We start from the raw sequence: 18,943 nt of genomic DNA, 5'->3' as shown, positions 1-18,943 counted from the left end.
GTGAAAAAGCATTATGAAATGGATAACATTAACATCCAGTCATGATTTTGTTTGGATCAAACCTCCAGTTTGTGTTGTTCAAACTCTTGAGTAGGATTTAGATAATTTATAACCAGGAGGCAGGCTGGATCCTGGCTTGAGTAAATAAATAAGATATGGGATATGGTCAAACAAAACATTTTACAATGATGTTGATACTAATAACATTTTAGAATTTGCTTTTGCAGTGTCCATTTTCTATTGCAACATGGTAGATGTGGTCAACTATTGGGCTGTTTAAAGAAAAGTAAGTATTTTGTCCACATAAAATTTTTAACCACATAGCTGTTAATATCAAACATTTTTTAACTATTGGGCTTTCTCGCCCCTACCTTGAAACAGGACAGTGGACAGAGCCAGAAATGAGGGAGCGCAAAAGTAAGGAACCAGAGAGTTAGGATTGCTGGTTTGGTAACCTCGGCATCACTAACAAAAACAGGCTGGGAAATATTGTTAATCTTTGCTGAAACATTGTCGATGTTAACCTGAATGACCTTGGCCATATTTTTCAAGAGCCAATCAGAAGGCACAGGCCATCCTGGAAGACCCTCAAACCTCCTCTAAATGCAGAGTTTATACTTCTGCTGACAGGGAGGAGGGTCACTCACATTAGGAGGGCCAAATCTAACAGATACCTGAGGTAGTTGCTGCCTGTAAACTTTTACTTTGGACTGTTGGTCTTTGTGTCCCTTATCTCCCTCACGTCCATCATGATGATATCCATGGTAGTAATGTTTCTATGTATTTATGTCTTTGGGCTGTTTTTAGGATGTGTGTTGCCTGTATGGACCTCTGTTGCAAACCTAATTGTCCTTCAGGGACAATAAAGATTTTCCAATCCAATCCAATGCTGTAAAGGAGCCAAAGGCCAGACCCGAACCTGGGCCACCAGCCCAGAGGACCACAGCCTCCGCACATGGGTGCACACACACCAGCCACCAGGCATAGGAACTGCTTGTATACAGGCAAGGCAAGCAACTGCATGGGGATCTAGACCAGAAGGGGGCCCCTGATGTCTCACAAACTAAAACCAAAGCAGCATCCTAAAATGTGCAAATTTCGCAATGACATTAGGAAACCTCCCAAAGGGGGCCCCATCTGATAGCACTCACTTTCGTTGCCCAGCTAAGTGTTGCATGCATTATTGCAGAAATTCAGCAAAGAAAGATGAAGAGGAATAATCTGTCTATAGGACAGAAAAAATAAACAGGAGAGAGCAGGATTAAGCGTTGGGACACTGGCAGAATTGATGGTGATGAACGCTGGTTGGAAGGCCCCTAATTGATTTTTGTCTCGGACCCAAACAGACTCTAGAATCGTCACTGCCACCAGGCAACATGTTCCCCAGGTTGTTTTACCTGAACTACCAACTAGATGTACATCCCTTTAATCCTGGGAAAATATTTTGGTGATGTGTTGCCACAATCCTTTCCCAAATTGCCCCTGATGACGGCCACAACTGAAACGCATCGGTCTAATTGGGTAATAAAGTTAATCTACATACTGCAAGTGCTGCTGGAGCTGTTAGACCTCTTCAAGCCTTTCACTCTTTATGCACCTTGGTAGCTGGTGAAGTTGTGCCAGACAATCCCTACTCTCCTTAAAAAATTATGAATTACTGTACATTTATTTTTATTCTATAGTATGAGCAAACTGAATGAAACTTCAAACAGGCAAAGACAAACAGCATCAAAGAGGTTTATTGAAATGATCTACATTACATGGAACTTTTACAGCTGCAAAATTCTTCTGATGGAGCCCACGGTTGCTTTCAGAGCTCCCCACTCTGAGTAGTGTGGGTAATCCCCTTTCTCCAACAGGAACTGGCGACCACAGAAGTTAGGGTGCTCAAAGAAAACCCAGGAGCCCCCTAGGACCTTGCAGGACTGCACTTCTTGTCGGGGCCATTTCTCATGGACAGACTTCACGTTTTCTGTCAGATCGAAGGATTGTCCTCCGAAGTTTGGCCGGTCAAATATCTTCAGCTTGTACGGCCCTATGGCCTGAAACCAAAACATCAGAAGAAACAAGTCAAACATCAACAAGACAGAGTGTGCATGTTTTCATGTTCACGTTTGTTTGGTGACTTACACTTTTGATGATCCTACAGGATCTGACACAATCATTGAAGCCCATCCAGTGGCGGTAATCATTGTACTCCCCTGGTCCAATGATGTACTGGTAGCCCGTGTAGTTGTTTCGCTCATACAGAACCCACCAGCCACCTTCTACCTTGACCGAGTTGCATCGGCGGATGTAGCCGTGCAGGTCGGCTGAGTCCCCTTTGCAGTCATAGGACTTTCCTTTGAAGTCCCGGTCCTCGAAGAACACGATCTAGAAAAGGAAAGATACAAACAAATGGCATCCATGTCTGTTGCACTAAATGTTTTATCTCTAGTTCATATTCTCACCTTCTCCATCTGTACCGCTTAATGTACTAGATTCAGTAACAAACACACTACTCTTTATAGATGGCAGAGACAATACTATCAAATGCATGCTTAGCAGTGCGTACAACCATTATTACAATTCGAATTTCATCTAGACTCTGCCCATTGTTCTTACTCACTGAATTGCCGTTCCACACACAATGGTTGTTTAGCAGTGCCAAGTGTACCTAAACCACTGCTCCATCCAAAAACCCTGCGATAAATACGTTTTGTTTATGCACTTTTATATTAGACTTCAGACTGCTGACACCGCTAACAACTGGCTTCTCATTAGAAGGTTCTGGTTGGATTCAACTTCTTGAAACTGACTCAACCAATAAAGTTACCTAAGTTCATGTTTTGTTTCTTTTCATTTATTTGAGTATTTTTGACATTTCCTGTTTTATTATGTACTTACCCTTGACTCTGTCTTTCAGATCCTGCTCCTGATATTTTCCTGCCTTGTGTCTACCTGTCCTGATTGTGCCCACCTGTTTCTCGTTACCCCATGATTGTCCTTTAATGTAATCCATGGGTGTATTCGAATTGTCTTTTTATTGCTTAGGAAGGTTCCTAACTGAGTGAAATGACCCGGAAGCATCTAAGTGGCGGCCATGATAAGAGCCGTTCCAATTCTCTGAAAGCTAAGGAAAGGTGCGTCAATGCTTCCTTTATAACCTCCTTTAGCATAGGGTACACTGGACCATCTTTTATGAAAGGAGATGAGATATGCCGCCCCACAATTCCTTTCGGCTGCAACATTTAAAGCGACTCGCAAATCTGACCGTTCACAAAAACTAACAATGGCTGAAAAGGGACACAGATAATCATAACAATTAATTTTATACAATCGTTCTTATTTTGGATTAATGTTGATTTATGAGTGGACAGGAAGGTGAGCATGAGCAACCATTCTCAATGTGACAACCATTTGGTTTCAAGTTTTGTGTTGATAGCAAGATTCATGAGGCCGATAATTTACTGAATGCAATTTAAGATCACTAACCTTAAAATTGAGTGTCACATTTTCAACAAGGTCTTTACAGGAGCATAGATTGATGATATGTTTTTCTGTTGTGCATGCAAAGTTAGTTGACACATGGCCTGCAGGGAGTTAGGCAGTGAAAGGTCCTAAAACAAGGACCTGAAGAGAAAGCATCAAGGTTCAGGCAATATTTTCAGGTAAAATCCCTGAGTATGAAATTATTGTGTAAACAAAAATGCATGTGATTCATTGCAGCATTGTCTTTTGACTGGTGAGGAAAACTGAACGTGTCTGTTGTGCAGGAATAATTACTTCAAACAGTGAACATTTTCTAGACCTGCAAGTATGACATTGTGAATTATGTTTCTTGGAAATTCACTGTCAAGAAGGTCTTTTCACTTATGATGTGCATGAGCAGGGGTGGATCCGAGGGGTGGCTTAGGGGTGGCCAGGCCCCCCAAATATGAATAGTTTACCCAGTGGTCAAGGCACAATCCTTATCAATGATTGGCTGTTTGCCTCTTCAGAGGTGGGACTATGTTAGAATAAACTTTTTTGGGCTGTGTTGCAGGCAGCAAGACGCTTTCTGTGCATTTGAATGTGGCAGATTTTCTTTTGTTAGTACTTGAAATTGTGACTTTTATTTTTCAGACTTTTAGATACTCTGATGTTAGAATTTAAAATAAATATGATTCCTGGAGATATAAAGGGGGAACGCGTACAATATAGATGAGCCACCCCTGCATAAGTCAGTGTCCTGGTTTGGCAACCCCATTCAAAAAGTCTGGCTCTGCTTCAGTGCAAGAATAACAATTTTAAATAGTAGATATAAGACGCGGTGGCTGTTTTTCTTCCAGTGCTAAGGGGGAGCTATGTTGGAGTCCTGTTTTTACAGTTTATTTTTAAAGAAAACAAAACTACCAAAATACCTGAGGGTGCTACGCAGATTTGTGATTGGGCTATAGCACCCCCTAGCCCCGGTGTAGCGCCGTGCTAGGCTGTGGTTCAGTGATAGAGTGAGTTGTCTCTCAACTGGATGGTCGGGGGTTCGATCCCCGGTTCCTGCAGCCACATGTCCAATGTGTCCTTGGGCAAGACACTTAACCCCAAGTTGCTCCCGCTGCTCATTGGCGGTGTGTGAGTGTGATGGTCACTATACATGGCAGCCTCTACCATCAGTGTGTGAATGTGTAGGGGTGTCCTGCGGTGTAAAAGAGCTTTGAGAAGTGAGAAGACAAAAAAACGCTCTACAATCTCAAATCCATTGACCATATAGCATTAGTCTTTGTTTTGCACAAATAGTAACTTCATGCAATGGTTTTGAACTGGAAGTAAGACGGTTTGAAAAAATCTGAATCTGGGCGGACATCTTTGAGGCTCATTGTCAGATGTGTTTTCATGTACAATGATTAAGTAATAAATAATTATGTTGATTAATTTTGTTAATTGTTGGTTCATTGTTGGTTCAGTTTTCAACATGTGATGTTAATATATTAACTAAGGTTCGGGGCAGGACCACGCCTAAACCAGATCTTCAATCACCTGGCAAGCCTTATACCTTCAGAAGACATCACACTACTCTGTCTCTGTTCTTTGACCCACCCTGCCTTCCTCATCCCTTCATTTTTAACTTGGTGTATTCCTCTCCTGAGTGTTAGTATAGTCATGGCCAAGATGAGCTCGGGGCAGAATAACGCCTGAGACAACAACCTCTTCCCGAGTCTCCCTCTGCCTGGCCTTTAGACCAGCCTATAGGACGACATCCTCTTCCTACATCCCTGACATCTCAACGTACGTACATCTCTCTCAACATCCATAACACAGTCTTTCATTAAATATTTTAAAAAGGCCTATGATTGTGACTTGATCCTTGCTCGTGAATATCTGTCTATTGGTACAGATAAAGACAAATTGATGTTGTGCAGGAATAATAGCCTTAAACATAAAAATGTCTTTTGAGTGGTATGTAAACAATGGGGAGTCTATAGTCCAATTCTGTGCCAAATGTAGACCTGTCCCTTAATCTTTGTGGTTCACTAACTGACAATGTGTTGATATGGCCACAGATATATGATGTAAAACATTTTAAATACGTCTCATCAATTATCTTGCTCTCCCATTCCATAACGACATGTCTGCTGCTGATGGTCAGAAATCTCAGGTGTGTCATAAGAAGTCATAAGGGTTGAAGACCTTTTCTGTTGGACTCCAACAGACTGTAAAGTGTTCTAATGGAAAATAACGCTGTTGTTGTTGTAATATCAATCAAATAAGACAACACTGATAGGGGAAAAAAATGATTTTATTCATTTTGAGAACAACACTCGGGATTATAAGAAGAGGGGATGAGGCCAAAATGGGGCGGAGGGAAGGCTGAATGCTTCTCTGGATCTTAGCGTTCTGGAACGTTGAGTTCCGTAAAAGGGTTCTGGAACTTTCTCAACAGTCCGTGACTTCACTTACATCTAAACTCGTGAACTGTTGGCTTTTAAATTAATTTGGAATTCCGGGGATTTCGGAATCTTGTTCTAGAACTTGTGTCCTAGGGTTCCGGGTTCTGCTGACTTTGCTGGCCTTCAATAACCGTGGACTCCTTGAGGGTCTGCAGAACCCCGGATGGTCTAGAACTCTCTGATCCTCCGGAAGGATCCCACAGCCGGGGAGGTGGCGCCCCAGTCTGTGTAGCTGTGGTACTCTCCACGCTCCAGGAAGTACTGGTGTCCGTGGTAGTTGGGCTGCTCGTACAGAACCCACGCTCCATCGGTCACCACGCAGGAGTTAAACTCCCGGAACTTGAGGGTCTCGTACACTGATGGGCAATCATCGACGCACTCTGCAGCTTTACCTCCGAAGTCCTGCTTTTCGTAGAATTTGATCTTCCAGGACTTTCCGTACACCTTGGAAGAATAAGGAAATAAAAGATGAGAAGTGTTAGTATTTAGTATCTGCCACATTTGACTTATTCCCCATGCTGCTCCTCATCACCTCCACTAATACGCTTCTTGGCTGTTGTCCTGGCGTCCTTCAACATTTGATGTGAATGGGCATGGACATAAAGCACCCTGCTGCCAAATCATGAGCCTTTTATCTCTCCTTTTTCTCTGTTGGCCTTTGACTGATTACTGCTTGGTTGGTGTACTCGCTGGTATTTTACTGGAGCTGGAAACACCCAGACAAACCCAGAAATAATGACAAATCGTGATATAACCCATATTTTTATATTAAACTACCCAGTTTGACTTTCTTCTATTGAAAACGAGTTGATACCTCTGTGTAGTACGTTGTCCCCGGTTACAGGAAACTGGTGCATCAACAATATTCCTACATGAGCCAGGCAATCATTACTTGATAATGTCTTTCTTTCTAGCTTACATTTTTGATGGAGCGACATGACTTGATGCTATCATTGAATCCCATCCACTGCTTCTGATCAGGGTACTCCCCGGGGCTCAGGACGTACTGGTTGCCAGCGTAGTTTGGATGCTCGTACAAAACCCAGCAGCCAGTCTCCACCTTGATGGAGTTGCAGCGGCTGAAGTACGAGCGCAAGTCGGGGCAGTCAGTGCTGCACTCATAGCACCGCCCCTGGAAACTCTTGTCCTCGAAGAATGTGATCTGAATGGAAGGAAGCAGAGACAAACCCTGGTAAACTATCTTTCAAACACTGAAGTGTACTCTTGAACAGCTGGCTCTGGAGATCTTGAAAACCTTTCGAAAAACAGCATTTGCTCCTTACCTTCCCCATTGTTGTTGGTGTCGCTTGCCTCCCACCCAGCTGCAGCTGTGTTGTGGTTTATATCGAAATGCAGAATGTGCAGATCTGGGGAAGCCTTTGTCATCTAAATTAGTTTGATTTGCATATCAGCAAAACGGTTTGGTCAAGTTTGATTTCCCTTTGTCCTCATGTGATAGCCTCTATCAAAGAATTTCCTAAACTGACATAAAACAAAACTTGTAAAAGCCAACAACCATGCTTACTGATAGAAGTGTGGATTGTTTCCATGGATTTCCAATGCAATCAATGATTATTTTTATTCTGTCAGAAGTTATTTTTTGGGGGACAAGACATCATTTGGTAAATAATCTTCATATTTTTGCAGAATGTGATTACAGAATAGCATCATATGAGGAAAGTCATATGCCATTGCCCAATTGCCCTCTGATAACAGATGGTGATGGTTAACCTTTGGAACAATGATTCCTTTATTATTTCATTCTTGAGTTCCTTGTTCTTGCAGAGTGCGACAACATGAGTTCATTGTTCTTGTTAAAGATTCTCAGAAAAACAGCAAAATGGACGAACTCCAACAAGCAAGTGTGTTGGATGGAATCTTACTTTGTCTTTTAGTTTAAGTCTCTTTGTGGGTTATTGTTGTTTTATCTGTCGACTTCTGCTCGGTCAGGATGCACATCACCGGGAGGCCTGATCCAGTCTTGGTTGTTATGGTTTACTGGACTGAACAGAAGACCTCTTGGACTCCAGGATGCTCCAATAATATGATGTCATAGACTTCTCTTAAAACGTTTCTTGAGGATGCCATTGGACTGATTCCTTCTTTCTGAGCCTTACTGAAATAACAGAATGGTGCCCATCACAAAAAACATCTGATCGGACCCTTACGCAGTTGGTTTTTTTTATTTAATGGACGACATTGTTCATTTCGCCCATTATGAACAAGGTAATAGGTGATACATGGGAAATAGTAACTAGGGCATGCACCAAAAATGGTTACCTCAGAAGTCAACATATCAACACATAGTTATGGATATCTGAGGAGCAAGGGTGAATTATTTTAATCATTTTGAAGTATGTTGTCAAACATTGATCAGATATCACTAAATATGAGAAGCTGGAGAGTATCTTTGCAATAAAATGACGTGTTAAGGGATGCAAAATAAACCTAAAAGTGTGTCATTCTTATTCTAAAAACATCACTGATCTGACCTGTAGGGACACATGCAAACAAAGCATACCAGATCCATTCATACAGATTGATATATCTGTGATAAAACTGGCCTTCATCAGTCTGAGAAATGTTAAAAATCTGCAGCTCCCTCCTCTCCCTTCCCTTCTGTCTTCCAACCATTTCCCCTCCCTTTGTTCTGGATCATGATGGCATAAATGAAATTAACAGCGATCGCAGAGCTGCTTATTCATCAGCTTCCACATCATTTGAATGACAAAACCCTGTTACAGCGCGTATAAAGTATAAAAGCCGGCTGGCAGCTGCAGGTCATTGGACAGATTCCCACAAACACAGATTGTCAACCATGGGCAAGGTATGTAGAGCACCAACCAGAGGACAAGCTTCATGATGAGAAACTCTACAATCACACCATGTAAAGATGTCAAATAAACAAGAGTTAATTTTTTTTTTTAAAAGAGCTTATTCTGCTGTTTTTCTTCCAACAGATCATCTTCTACGAGGACAGGAACTTCCAGGGTCGCTCCTATGAGTGCATGAGCGACTGCTCCGACATGACCTCCTACCTGAACAAGTGTACCTCCTGCAGGGTGGAGAGCGGCTGCTTCATGGTCTACGACCGTCCCAACTACATGGGGAACCAGTATTTCCTGAAGAGGGGGGAGTACTCTGATTACACCACTATGGGCATGAGTGACTCAATCCGATCCTGCCGTCTAATTCCTCAGGTTTGCAAAGATTTAAAATATATATTATTGATGATGTTAACCGTAATGTAATGTCTCGTTCATGGAGTTGAGACTCTTAATAATCAATGAAGTGCTACTTTAATGTTTCTTCTTGCTGTGCTGTTAAGTTTGAGCTCGTAAGGAAAATATACCTCCAGAGAAAGACAATAAATTTCAGCACGCTCAGTGTCGAGCAACCTTTTTTACAGCCGCAGAATTGCATCCTAAATCCTCTTTGTGAATCGATCCACAGCACCGAGGCTCTTACAGAATGAGGATTTTCGAGAGGGAGAACTTCCAGGGCCAGAGCCACGAGCTGAGCGACGACTGTGACAACATCCAGGACCGCTACCGCATGACTGACTGCCAGTCCTGCAACGTGATGGACGGCCACTGGCTGATGTACGAGCAGCCCCACTTCAGAGGCAGAATGATGTACCTGAGGCCCGGGGAGTACAGGAGCCCCAGAGAGGTGGGCTACAGCGGCATTAGACTCAGCTCCGCCAGGCGCATTGTGGATTCCTGCTGAAACTGAGAAAAAATAATAAGTTACTGAATAAAACGAGTAAGAGTTGAAACTTCTCATTGTGGTCATGTTGTCGTTTGTCACTCAGATGACAGGCTTCTCTGGAGTCTTTTAAGTAAATTTGCAGATCTGGTTCTGAAAGGCTCATGATTTACAAACAGGATGTCGCACTGCACACAAAATATTTCTCTCAGTTTCTGCACCTCCTGTTCTAAACTCATCAGTGTAACAACACTCTCTAAGTTATTTTATAAAGTACCCTGTTATATTGCATGCACTTAGATATAAATACTATTAAAAGCATGGATGGAAATGTGATATTTTTCCTTTCATATGAAGGAAAAATATTCCCAAACATTCATGAACTTACAGCTCATTTCATCACAGAGACTTGAAGCGTGCGTTCTTTACATGCACAACTGAGCTGTGCAGATCAGTCACTCTGACGCAGATATGAACGACAGAAAGAAAATATCTTAAAGGTGAACCACCATCCATTTTACACAAAGAGTTCAGGGCGACACTTTGCAGTATCCTCAAAAGAAGGAATAGATTCATACAAGTGATTAATCAGGTTAGAAGTAATTAATAATCTGTTGAATTGTTGATTCCCCGAAGAGCCCACATTAAACTTGTTTATTTAAAGCATCAAATAAAAACAACAAAGTTTACTAAAGTGCTGCACGCTGAATTAAAAAAGCAGAAATCAAAACACAGTGAAATATATAACATGCGCAAAACAAAAAATACAAATAGAAAAGCCTCAAAAAGTAAATAAATATCATTATCTTGTGTGCAGGAGTTATTGCCTTCATCTTTTCTGCAGCTCATTTATCAGAGACTTTTATCCAGAGGGACGAACATCAGAGAGTAAAGCCCTTAGTATACTCGCTTTTTATCATTATTATTATTATTATTATTATCATTATTTTAACTTAGCGTAACGCAGGACACAGGTGATTGCAGGTCAAGACGAGGACAGTTTTGTCCGCCACTTGTGCTAAACTCCTTCATGTGAACGCGAGTGCAGGGGGGTTGGAGGTGTGTCTCCGGAGGAGAGCGGAGGCTTCAGTATGGAGGAGGTGTGGCCAAACAGTAGCTTGTGACATCTATTGGATCAAAAAGTCGCCCATTCTTCCTTTAAAGGGGACATATTATGAAAAATCCACTTTTAGTGTTTGTGAACATTTATTTGGGTAACCTGAGTGTCTACCAACCCACAAAATGTGAAATAAACCCATCCAGTCCTTTGTTTGTGGTCTGCATAAGTCTTATAACACAGAGAAAAATTCTCTGTTTCAAATGTGCTCTTCTTGTGATGTCACAGTGGGATTCTGGTAAAAAATATACCCTCCCCTCCCCTGGTGTCTCCACCCATGGACTCCACCCCCAGCCTCGAGAAAAACTTTAGCACAGGTCGGCCATTTTTATTCTTGCTAGCGAAGGAGTGATGTCTACGGGGAAAACTCAGGGGGGCTCATTACATTTAAAGAGACACACACACCAAAATGGAGCGTTCTGATAGAGCTGGTTTATACAGGGTCACAAACCTCCTCTGGTGCTTCATTCATGTTATATTTTGACCAAAGCACAGCACAGATGTTTCATTTAGACCGCAGGGGACCGTTTGAAAAGGTGGAGGAGGGGGAGAATATGTCCTTTTTAAAGTCACCTTTGAATGTCGAGATTCAGACAGTATCAGGTGTTGATATTAAGTATGGCACTCTTCACAATACATGTTTTTACACTCTTCAATAAGGTGTCTGTTTCATTATTTGCCTGTTTTTATGAACTCCAATCACATCACACACATAACGACTAAATACGATAAGTTTGGAGTCTTTCCTCATGATAGATTAGAGTCAGCTTTTATTGATCCATTCTTCTTCTGGTTTAATGAAAATAACAGGCGAGTACGAGTGTTGTGTTGCTTAAAATCGGTCTTGGTCTCGAGAGCCTTTTTGAAGGTCTTGGTCTCAGAATCCAAAGCATTTTTACTCGGTTTTGTCTCGGTCTCAGACTGGGCGGACTCCGGATTTAAAATCAAAGCCGTTTAAGACCACCACTGATCGGCTATTTTTCATCGTCATCACTGTGATTAGAAGGAAAACGGCTGTTTCTAAAAGAACAAATAACTTTAAGTCAGTTGTAGTTTGATTTTTATCCCCCGGTTACAGCCACAACCTTCACGGTGTTACGGTCTAAGTGAGGGACACGCCCCCTAAACACAAGATGAGGATTTTTCAGAGATAGGTCTTGGTCTCGACCTAAATGTCTTGGTCTTGTCTCGGAGCACTCTGGTCTCTTGTGTGTCTTGGTCTCGGTTAGTGTGATCTTGACGAAAACAGTATCGAGTACACAAACAAAATTTGAGCTCGTATCTTTTTCTTTATTTAACGCAGCAATACAGAAAAAAAAATTTCAACTGCAGATAAAAGTTCTGCATGTTAATGTTTCATAAGATGAGCTAAATGGTAAAGTGAGCATGGAAACTTTATTTTTTAACTTTAAGTTTTTTCTGCAAAGAGCGTTGATGATGGCCTGGTGGTAGGTACGAGTGCCTTGTGCAGGGAAGTTAGTCCTCCGGGTGGACGGCCCAGGGTTCGAATCCGACCTGTAACTGCTTCCTCATGTCCTGCCCCACTCTCTCTCTCTCTCTCCATGATCTCTGGATCTGTCCACTGACCTGTCTCTGGAAAGGAGGCATAAAAACCCAAATACATTTAATTAATAAATAAGAGTAAACCAGTGAGTGCAGACAGATCCCCGTTAGTGTTACACCGTCGTTCATTACACTAACGGATCATTATTTCTGATAACGTGTTGAGCAGGCTTTTGTATGAGGTTAGTGGAGCTAATTTTTATTTCTGCTTTTTATTTTGAGGACAGTGGATAAAGTAAGAAATCAGGGAGAGAGAGAGAGCGTGAGGGATGACATGTACAGGAGCTACAGGTCGGATTTGAACCCGGGGCGCCCGCTTACAGGAGCCTCCGTACATGCTAGCCGCTCGGCTTTCTGCACCCCTGAGGAGCTGATTTAAACTTCACATACAATGTTAGTTTGTCTGATCGTTAAAAAGACGTCGTTACTAATGTTTCCAGAGTAAAGTGGTTGGTACATTAAGAACATACTGATTGAAAGAAGCTTCATGACACATTAAATAAATACTGACAATATGAAGTGGGCCTGTGAATAAAATAATAAATATAGTGACGGTTAACAGTGTTTTTTCCTCTGAAAATCAAACTTTCAGAGAGCCCAATGTGCCACTTTTTCAAGTATTAACCTTAAAACTTCATCCCAGAAACACAGAACAAACAAGGAACAGTTTGTAATGTTTACAGCCTTGGCTTTATTTCACTCCTCGTTAGTTTTGAACAGCAACACAATCATCTACTGAGTTAACGTCAATCATGTTAAAATAATGTTCAAATCATAACCGTCTAAATGTGTGTGTGCCGATGATTGACTGCTGAAGTGAAAAGAACAACGAGCGAGTCGGCACAAAGAATCACAGCTGATGTGTGTATGTGTGTGTGTGTGTGTGTGTGTGTGTGTGTGTGTTCCCATCACCCACCTGCCCCCCATGGGGGAGCAGCTGCAGCTGGCACAGCACCAGCTGCATACAGTCTGGAATAATAACCATTTACAGACCGATTTAACACACATTATAGGCCTGTACGCTGAAGCTGCTGAGTCAGAAAGTCCACACAATGGCTCTATAGATCATTTAGCTATCATGCCGGGTATAAAAGTGGCACGGCGTTCAGTGGAGGGAAGCAGCAGTGCAATCAGGGATCAGGTCGGACAGCAACATGGGCAGAGTAAGAGAACATTTTATAGTTTTATTTGGCTTAAAACATTTCAGCTGAGGAAGTTTTTACTCATCTACTGTTTGACTTTCAGATCATCTTCTACGAGGACAAGAACTTCCAGGGTCGCTCCTATGAGACCAGCAGCGACTGTCCTGAGCTAACCTCCTACCTGAGCCGCTGCAACTCCTGCAGGGTTGAGAGCGGCTGCTTCATGGTCTACGAACGTCCCAACTTCATGGGCCACCAGATGCTGGCTAGGAGGGGAGAGTACCCCGACAACCAGCGCCTGATGGGGATGAGCATGAGCGACTGCATCCGCTCCTGCCGCATGATCCCCATGGTATGACGCTCTCTGTTAACTCATGATTATCCCTCAGATAAAAACCGTAAATTAAAAGTGAAACACAGGGGGATCAATTTGTCATTATAATCTGCTGCCTCTTCATTTTACAGCACAGAGGACCCTTCAGGATGAGGGTCTACGAGAAGGAGAACTTCGGAGGCCAGATGAACGAGGTGATGGACGACTGTGACTCCATCCAGGAGCGCCTCCGCATGTCTGACTGCCAGTCCGCTCAGGTGTCCGACGGCCACTGGCTGATGTACGAGCAGCCCCACTTCAGAGGCAGGATGATGTACCTGAGGCCCGGAGAGTACAGGAGCATGAGAGACATGGGCATGGGTCCCATGGACATGAGGATCGGATCCATCAGGCGTATCATGGACTCCTGTTAGGAAATCAAAGAGGCTAATCTATAAATAAAGTGATCAATAAAGAAGAATAAAGAGCTTTTAAATTCCTCATTTATGCAATTTAAAAAAAAACAGATAAAACTTGAAGCGCTATCTCAAAAATCAGAGAGAAATTTGTATGAATTTGAAGCATCCTGAAAGCTGCTCTTTGAATAAATGTAACCCACAGCCAAGTCAAGACTTCTTCCACCTATGAAATGTCTTTTATCTTTTATGATGCATTAAAAATGGATTTCAAAGGATGAAATATGAGCTGAGACTGTGCATGATTTCCCTGAAATGTCTGCAGTGGATAAACACACAGGTGCAGGTATGGTCACACAGGTACATCACTAGAAACGTGATTCTATAAAGTTTGATCACGGTGAATGAATAGAAATATTGTTACATAAAAAACGATATAAAAATAAAATCCAAAAGAATAAATCAAATATGTCACACCATGAAATCACACATGCAAGTTAAAACATGTCCGAGTCTGGACAGATAACCTCAAATCTCGCCTTGTTGTGTCAAAGTGCAGGACGTCCACATTTCAGTGAGGAACCTGGCCCTGTTTAGTTTAACCCCCAATTTCCACATACTTCCTGCACTCCACGACTCGTCAGTGCCACGGTTTTGTCTGGTTGGAAGGTGTCTGCCGGGCCCCACTGGATCTGTTTCTGGCGTTTTGACGTCACGTTGATAAAGTGATGAAAAATACGATCAGGAGTTTGTGTTTTATTTTGAAATTATCAGGACGCTCTGTGCATTTCCTTGTCTGACATCCTGTCCGGCTCGATCTATTCTGTTTAGCTTGATGCGTGCCTGCAGCAAGCTCTGTCGAAAGTAAACTAGTGTCACACATTATGAGGTGTGAAAGTCTGTTTGTTGTGTGAGAGTGTTTTCATGAGTGTAGGTACAGTTAAATGAGGAGCATGGCTAAGTGAGGATGAGCATATCTCAGTCCCTCCTCCTCCCTGCCTCCCAGCAAAATAGCTTGCTTAATCCATGAAGACCTGTTACATAGACTGGCATCTGCAACAGACAGCACAATAAACAACCACCAGGGTCGTCACACAAGACATTTTGAGTTGTTGTTTTACTTGAGCTGTCAGATTCATCACATTTAAATCACGTTTGAAATTACATTATCTCACATTTAAAATAAAAAAATGGTTAGGCTTTTATTTTGAATGTTTGTACTGCCTTAAGCTGAGAGGATGTTACTTCCTGCGTGCTTTTATTTTGAAATACAGTAAGGCCCTTCCTGTAGATGGAAGGTTCGGACATGAAGTTAAGCACAGAAACAGGAAGTGGTTAGGGATCCCAAAGTGAGGTCAAACAGCTCAAAGGAACGGTAACAAAGGTCAATGTGTGATGTCAGAAGGTGGATATTATTTTGGACTCGTCAGCTGAGCTGTCTGAGAGTTTGTTAAAGTGAAATGAGACATTCAAAGATGTAGCAGTGTTCACAAATGTTGAGGTGAATATTGTTGAAAGACGAACATTTAAAAACATGACGCCCATCTTTAAGAGTCATAAAAGACGTTACTGCATAACTAAGTCAACTTGTACTTTCTCTGTTTACCACGTGTTCATGGAATTACACACCACATGGAGAAAAAACAAAAAATAAGAAAAGATCAACCATATAGAGACACAGTGGTGCGTTGGACCATTACGGAAATGAGTACTTTGAACTTTTGAATTTAAATTTTTCCCTTTTAGACTGAAGAGAAGAGTCTATGAACGCACCACTGAGAGGGCAAACAATGCTGTTTGAAGTAATGTTGTAGTCAAGACCACACTAACTGAGACCAAGACATACCTGAGACAGGAGATCTCCGAGCCCAAGGCAAGACCAAGACATCTAGGGATCGAGACCGAGACAAGACCAAGACCCAGACGGGGAGACAAGACCAAGACCATAAATATCTCGGAAAAATCATCATCTTGTCCGCCCAGCCTGAGACAGAGACAACACGGAGTATAAAAATTGCTTTCGATTTTCAAGACAAGACCTTCAAGCGCTGCATGTCCGTCCTGTCTCCATGACAACAGTCAGTCAAAACTAGATGGTATATCAAACATTTGGAAAAGAGCGCCGGTGACGTCAACAACGCCTTTCTGAAAAGTCGAAAGACTTTCAACTTGAAGCGCTCTCCAACAATTGACAAAACACACTGGCGCACAGAATGTGCATAACATGCTACACAATATGAAGAAAAGAATGATTTTCTGAAATGATATCAACGTGTGGTAATGGGCTCCTTCTACACTGGTGCAAAAAAAGATACTTTAAAATATTATGAAGTCAGTACTAGGGCCATTACAGGATTTTGGGACCAATATCAATATTTAGAAGAAAAAAACTCTGATACTGATAAATTTTCCGTTATATTTCTTTATCTATGTTTGAGCTGTAGAGATAGATAGACATAGATATACACATTTATCACATTGATCCATCAAATGCAGTGATCAAACACTTGTGGAAAAGATTAATTATGAAGACAAGATGGTCACTCAACTGGAGAGTAACTGTTCATGTTCGTGCATCACCGCTAGACACTCTGCAGAGTGATGATGCTTTTTGTAATCCATATAGCGCCCTCTGATGGTGATAGAGAACTGGTTAGTGTTATACAATGAAACTCAAATGAAAAACTGTTGGACTGGTGAATAAATTGAGTAAAATCGGCGCATATCTGAGATAACATTAGCTGATACCGATTGCCACTTGCTGAAATCGGCCGATATTATTGGCAGGCCAATTAATCAGTCAGGCTCTACTTGGCACCAAAGTATTCTCCACAAGCATTATGATATTTAGTTAATTATGTCCCCAAAACGCTTAAAATAGAAGAGCATCTGATAACCAGTTTGTGTTGCAAAATGACTAACATTTGTGCGATTGGTTTCAGCCAAATTTAAAGTTAATGTTCGAAGATGTTCTGCTTTGTGTACTTTTTAAGCTACGATGCACAACAGCAAAAATAGACGAAGTGACTACAAGCGTTTCTGACACTATAAGCAGTAACTTGTGTGTAGTTATCAGACGTTAAGGCTAGATAAAAGGACAAAAAATAACAGTTTAGATCCAAGTAAAGTGTGATATAACCAATCGATTAATCCATTCCTGCCCGAGTATTCTTAGATTTTCTCATTTTTATAGTCCCACACTCAGATCACATTGTTTTAAAATGTTTTAACATCCAACTCTTTTTTTTAAATCAGATTTTTTTGGATAATTATGCTACATGGACTATATTTCCAGGTTGCTAAGTTTTCCTGTTTAGTAATTGGAACAATCAATGCTCTGTGGGGTCAGGCTGGAGTTCATGTTACAGTTGGAAGCTTCCTATTATTGTCTTTCTGTTAGACAACAATGCTGCATGTATACAGTACATGCATTTCCAACACAGTGGTATAGTGCTAGATAATAACCCTTTAGCGCCCTGACTGCTCAGTAGGCTTCTATGCCATGTTGCTGACTAAGGGATTTGCACAATAGAAGCCCTACATACTTTTTTTCACATTGAGCAAGTATAAAAGTAACCGTAACCACCATCGGTACTACACAGCAGCCACAGCTCCCCTGAGGAACAAGCACAATCATGACCATGGGCAGGGTAGGTACTGGGAATGATTCATACAAAAAAAAAGAAAATAAAAGGGTGCTTCAATTTCAGATTTACAGAACTCATTGAGAACTGTACTAATGAGCTATTTTTGCAATTGCAGATCATCTTCTACGAGGACAGGAACTTCCAGGGTCGTCACTATGAGACCAGCAGTGACTGTCCTGAGCTGACCTCCTACCTGAGCAGGTGCCACTCCTGCAAGGTGGAGAGCGGCTGCTGCATGGTCTACGACCGTCCCAACTACATGGGAAACCAGCACCTTCTGAGGAAGGGCGAGTACGCTGACTACATGAGCATGATGGGAATGTCTGACTGCATCAGGTCTTGCCGTATGATCCCCAATGTAAGATAGTGATTACTCAGCATTGCATTTTTCCTTTAGATACCTTTGAATGGTTGATCTGATTTAGCGTCAAATGCTCTCCACAGCACAGAGGTCAGTACAGGATGAGGATCTATGAGAGGGAGAACTTCGGCGGTCAGATGAAGGAGCTGAACGACGACTGTGACAACATCCAGGAGCGTCACCGCATGTCCGAGTGCCAGTCCTGCAACGTGATGGACGGCCACTGGCTGATGTACGAGCAGCCCCACTTCAGAGGCAGGCAGATGTACGTGAGGCCCGGAGAGTACAGGAGCTTCAGGGACATGGGCTCCAGCGGCATGAGGTTCCAGAGCATGAGGCGTATCACTGATTCCTGCAACTAAATTTCCTCTAAAATAAAAGTTTACTCCTCTTACTTTAATTTCTCTGGTTGTTTTTGGGGGGCAAAGCAATAATGGAGGGGTATCAATTAGGTTGATATGGGCATCAGTGAGCCGTTAATAATCATGGGCACATCTCTATATGTGATTGATCTCCATGCAAATAAGAATGGCATGATATTAAAACTTCCTTAGCTTGCTGCCACCATGACCAAACCCCACATAAGTGCAGGAAAACTGATGGATGGATGGGTGAATGGATGTCAGATGGATGGATGGTTGGATGTAATGATGGATGGTGAGATGGATGGATGGCTGTTTGTATAGTTGGATGGATGGATGGCCGGATGGTCGTATGCAAATAAAATAAAGATCACATTCAAATAATTTATAACGGGTGTTCTGTTTTGA

General features: G+C 42.1%; 4 protein-coding genes and 1 pseudogene across 4 annotated transcripts; 3 read left to right on the top strand and 2 right to left on the bottom strand.

Moving 5' to 3' along the window:
* Nucleotides 1–1,729: 1,729 nt before the first annotated feature.
* LOC132987543 (gamma-crystallin S-1-like) lies at nucleotides 1,730–2,978 on the bottom strand (annotated as a pseudogene).
* A 2,772-nt stretch (nucleotides 2,979–5,750) lies between these two features.
* Nucleotides 5,751–7,198, bottom strand: LOC132986981 (gamma-crystallin M2-like). The gene is made up of 3 exons (XM_061053724.1): nucleotides 7,190–7,198; nucleotides 6,826–7,068; nucleotides 5,751–6,350 (listed from the first exon to the last, which is right to left on the bottom strand). The coding sequence occupies exons 1-3, from the start codon at nucleotides 7,196–7,198 to the stop codon at nucleotides 6,075–6,077; spliced, it is 528 nt and encodes a 175-aa protein (XP_060909707.1). The 3' UTR covers nucleotides 5,751–6,074.
* Nucleotides 7,199–8,656: 1,458 nt separating this feature from the next.
* crygm3 (crystallin, gamma M3) lies at nucleotides 8,657–9,689 on the top strand. Its single transcript, XM_061053722.1, has 3 exons — nucleotides 8,657–8,733; nucleotides 8,867–9,106; nucleotides 9,360–9,689. Exons 1-3 carry the CDS (start codon nucleotides 8,725–8,727, stop codon nucleotides 9,633–9,635), a joined length of 525 nt encoding a protein of 174 aa, XP_060909705.1. The 5' UTR covers nucleotides 8,657–8,724; the 3' UTR covers nucleotides 9,636–9,689.
* A 3,640-nt stretch (nucleotides 9,690–13,329) lies between these two features.
* On the top strand, nucleotides 13,330–14,448 carry LOC132986974 (gamma-crystallin M3-like). Its single transcript, XM_061053717.1, has 3 exons — nucleotides 13,330–13,457; nucleotides 13,540–13,788; nucleotides 13,902–14,448. Exons 1-3 carry the CDS (start codon nucleotides 13,449–13,451, stop codon nucleotides 14,181–14,183), a joined length of 540 nt encoding a protein of 179 aa, XP_060909700.1. The 5' UTR covers nucleotides 13,330–13,448; the 3' UTR covers nucleotides 14,184–14,448.
* Nucleotides 14,449–17,677: 3,229 nt separating this feature from the next.
* Nucleotides 17,678–18,567, top strand: LOC132986976 (gamma-crystallin M3-like). Its single transcript, XM_061053719.1, has 3 exons — nucleotides 17,678–17,815; nucleotides 17,928–18,170; nucleotides 18,257–18,567. The coding sequence occupies exons 1-3, from the start codon at nucleotides 17,801–17,803 to the stop codon at nucleotides 18,533–18,535; spliced, it is 537 nt and encodes a 178-aa protein (XP_060909702.1). The 5' UTR covers nucleotides 17,678–17,800; the 3' UTR covers nucleotides 18,536–18,567.
* Nucleotides 18,568–18,943: the final 376 nt, after the last annotated feature.

Source organism: Labrus mixtus, chromosome 13, assembly GCF_963584025.1.
Source record: "Labrus mixtus chromosome 13, fLabMix1.1, whole genome shotgun sequence".
Classification (NCBI taxonomy): domain Eukaryota; kingdom Metazoa; phylum Chordata; class Actinopteri; order Labriformes; family Labridae; genus Labrus; species Labrus mixtus.
The sequence above is the reverse complement of the archived record's forward strand: the minus strand, read 5'-3'. Positions and strand labels throughout refer to the sequence as shown.

What these genes read in the sequence shown, in the direction of transcription:
- crygm3 (XM_061053722.1), top strand. An exon ending in CCTGCCGTCTAATTCCTCAG is followed by an intron (nt 9,107 to 9,359) that starts GTTTGCAAAGAT and finishes ATCGATCCACAG; the next exon opens with CACCGAGGCTCTTACAGAAT.
- LOC132986974 (XM_061053717.1), top strand. An exon ending in CCTGCCGCATGATCCCCATG is followed by an intron (nt 13,789 to 13,901) that starts GTATGACGCTCT and finishes TTCATTTTACAG; the next exon opens with CACAGAGGACCCTTCAGGAT.
- LOC132986981 (XM_061053724.1), bottom strand. An exon ending in CATGTCGCTCCATCAAAAAT is followed by an intron (nt 6,351 to 6,825) that starts GTAAGCTAGAAA and finishes TATTCTTCCAAG; the next exon opens with GTGTACGGAAAGTCCTGGAA.
- LOC132986976 (XM_061053719.1), top strand. An exon ending in CTTGCCGTATGATCCCCAAT is followed by an intron (nt 18,171 to 18,256) that starts GTAAGATAGTGA and finishes TGCTCTCCACAG; the next exon opens with CACAGAGGTCAGTACAGGAT.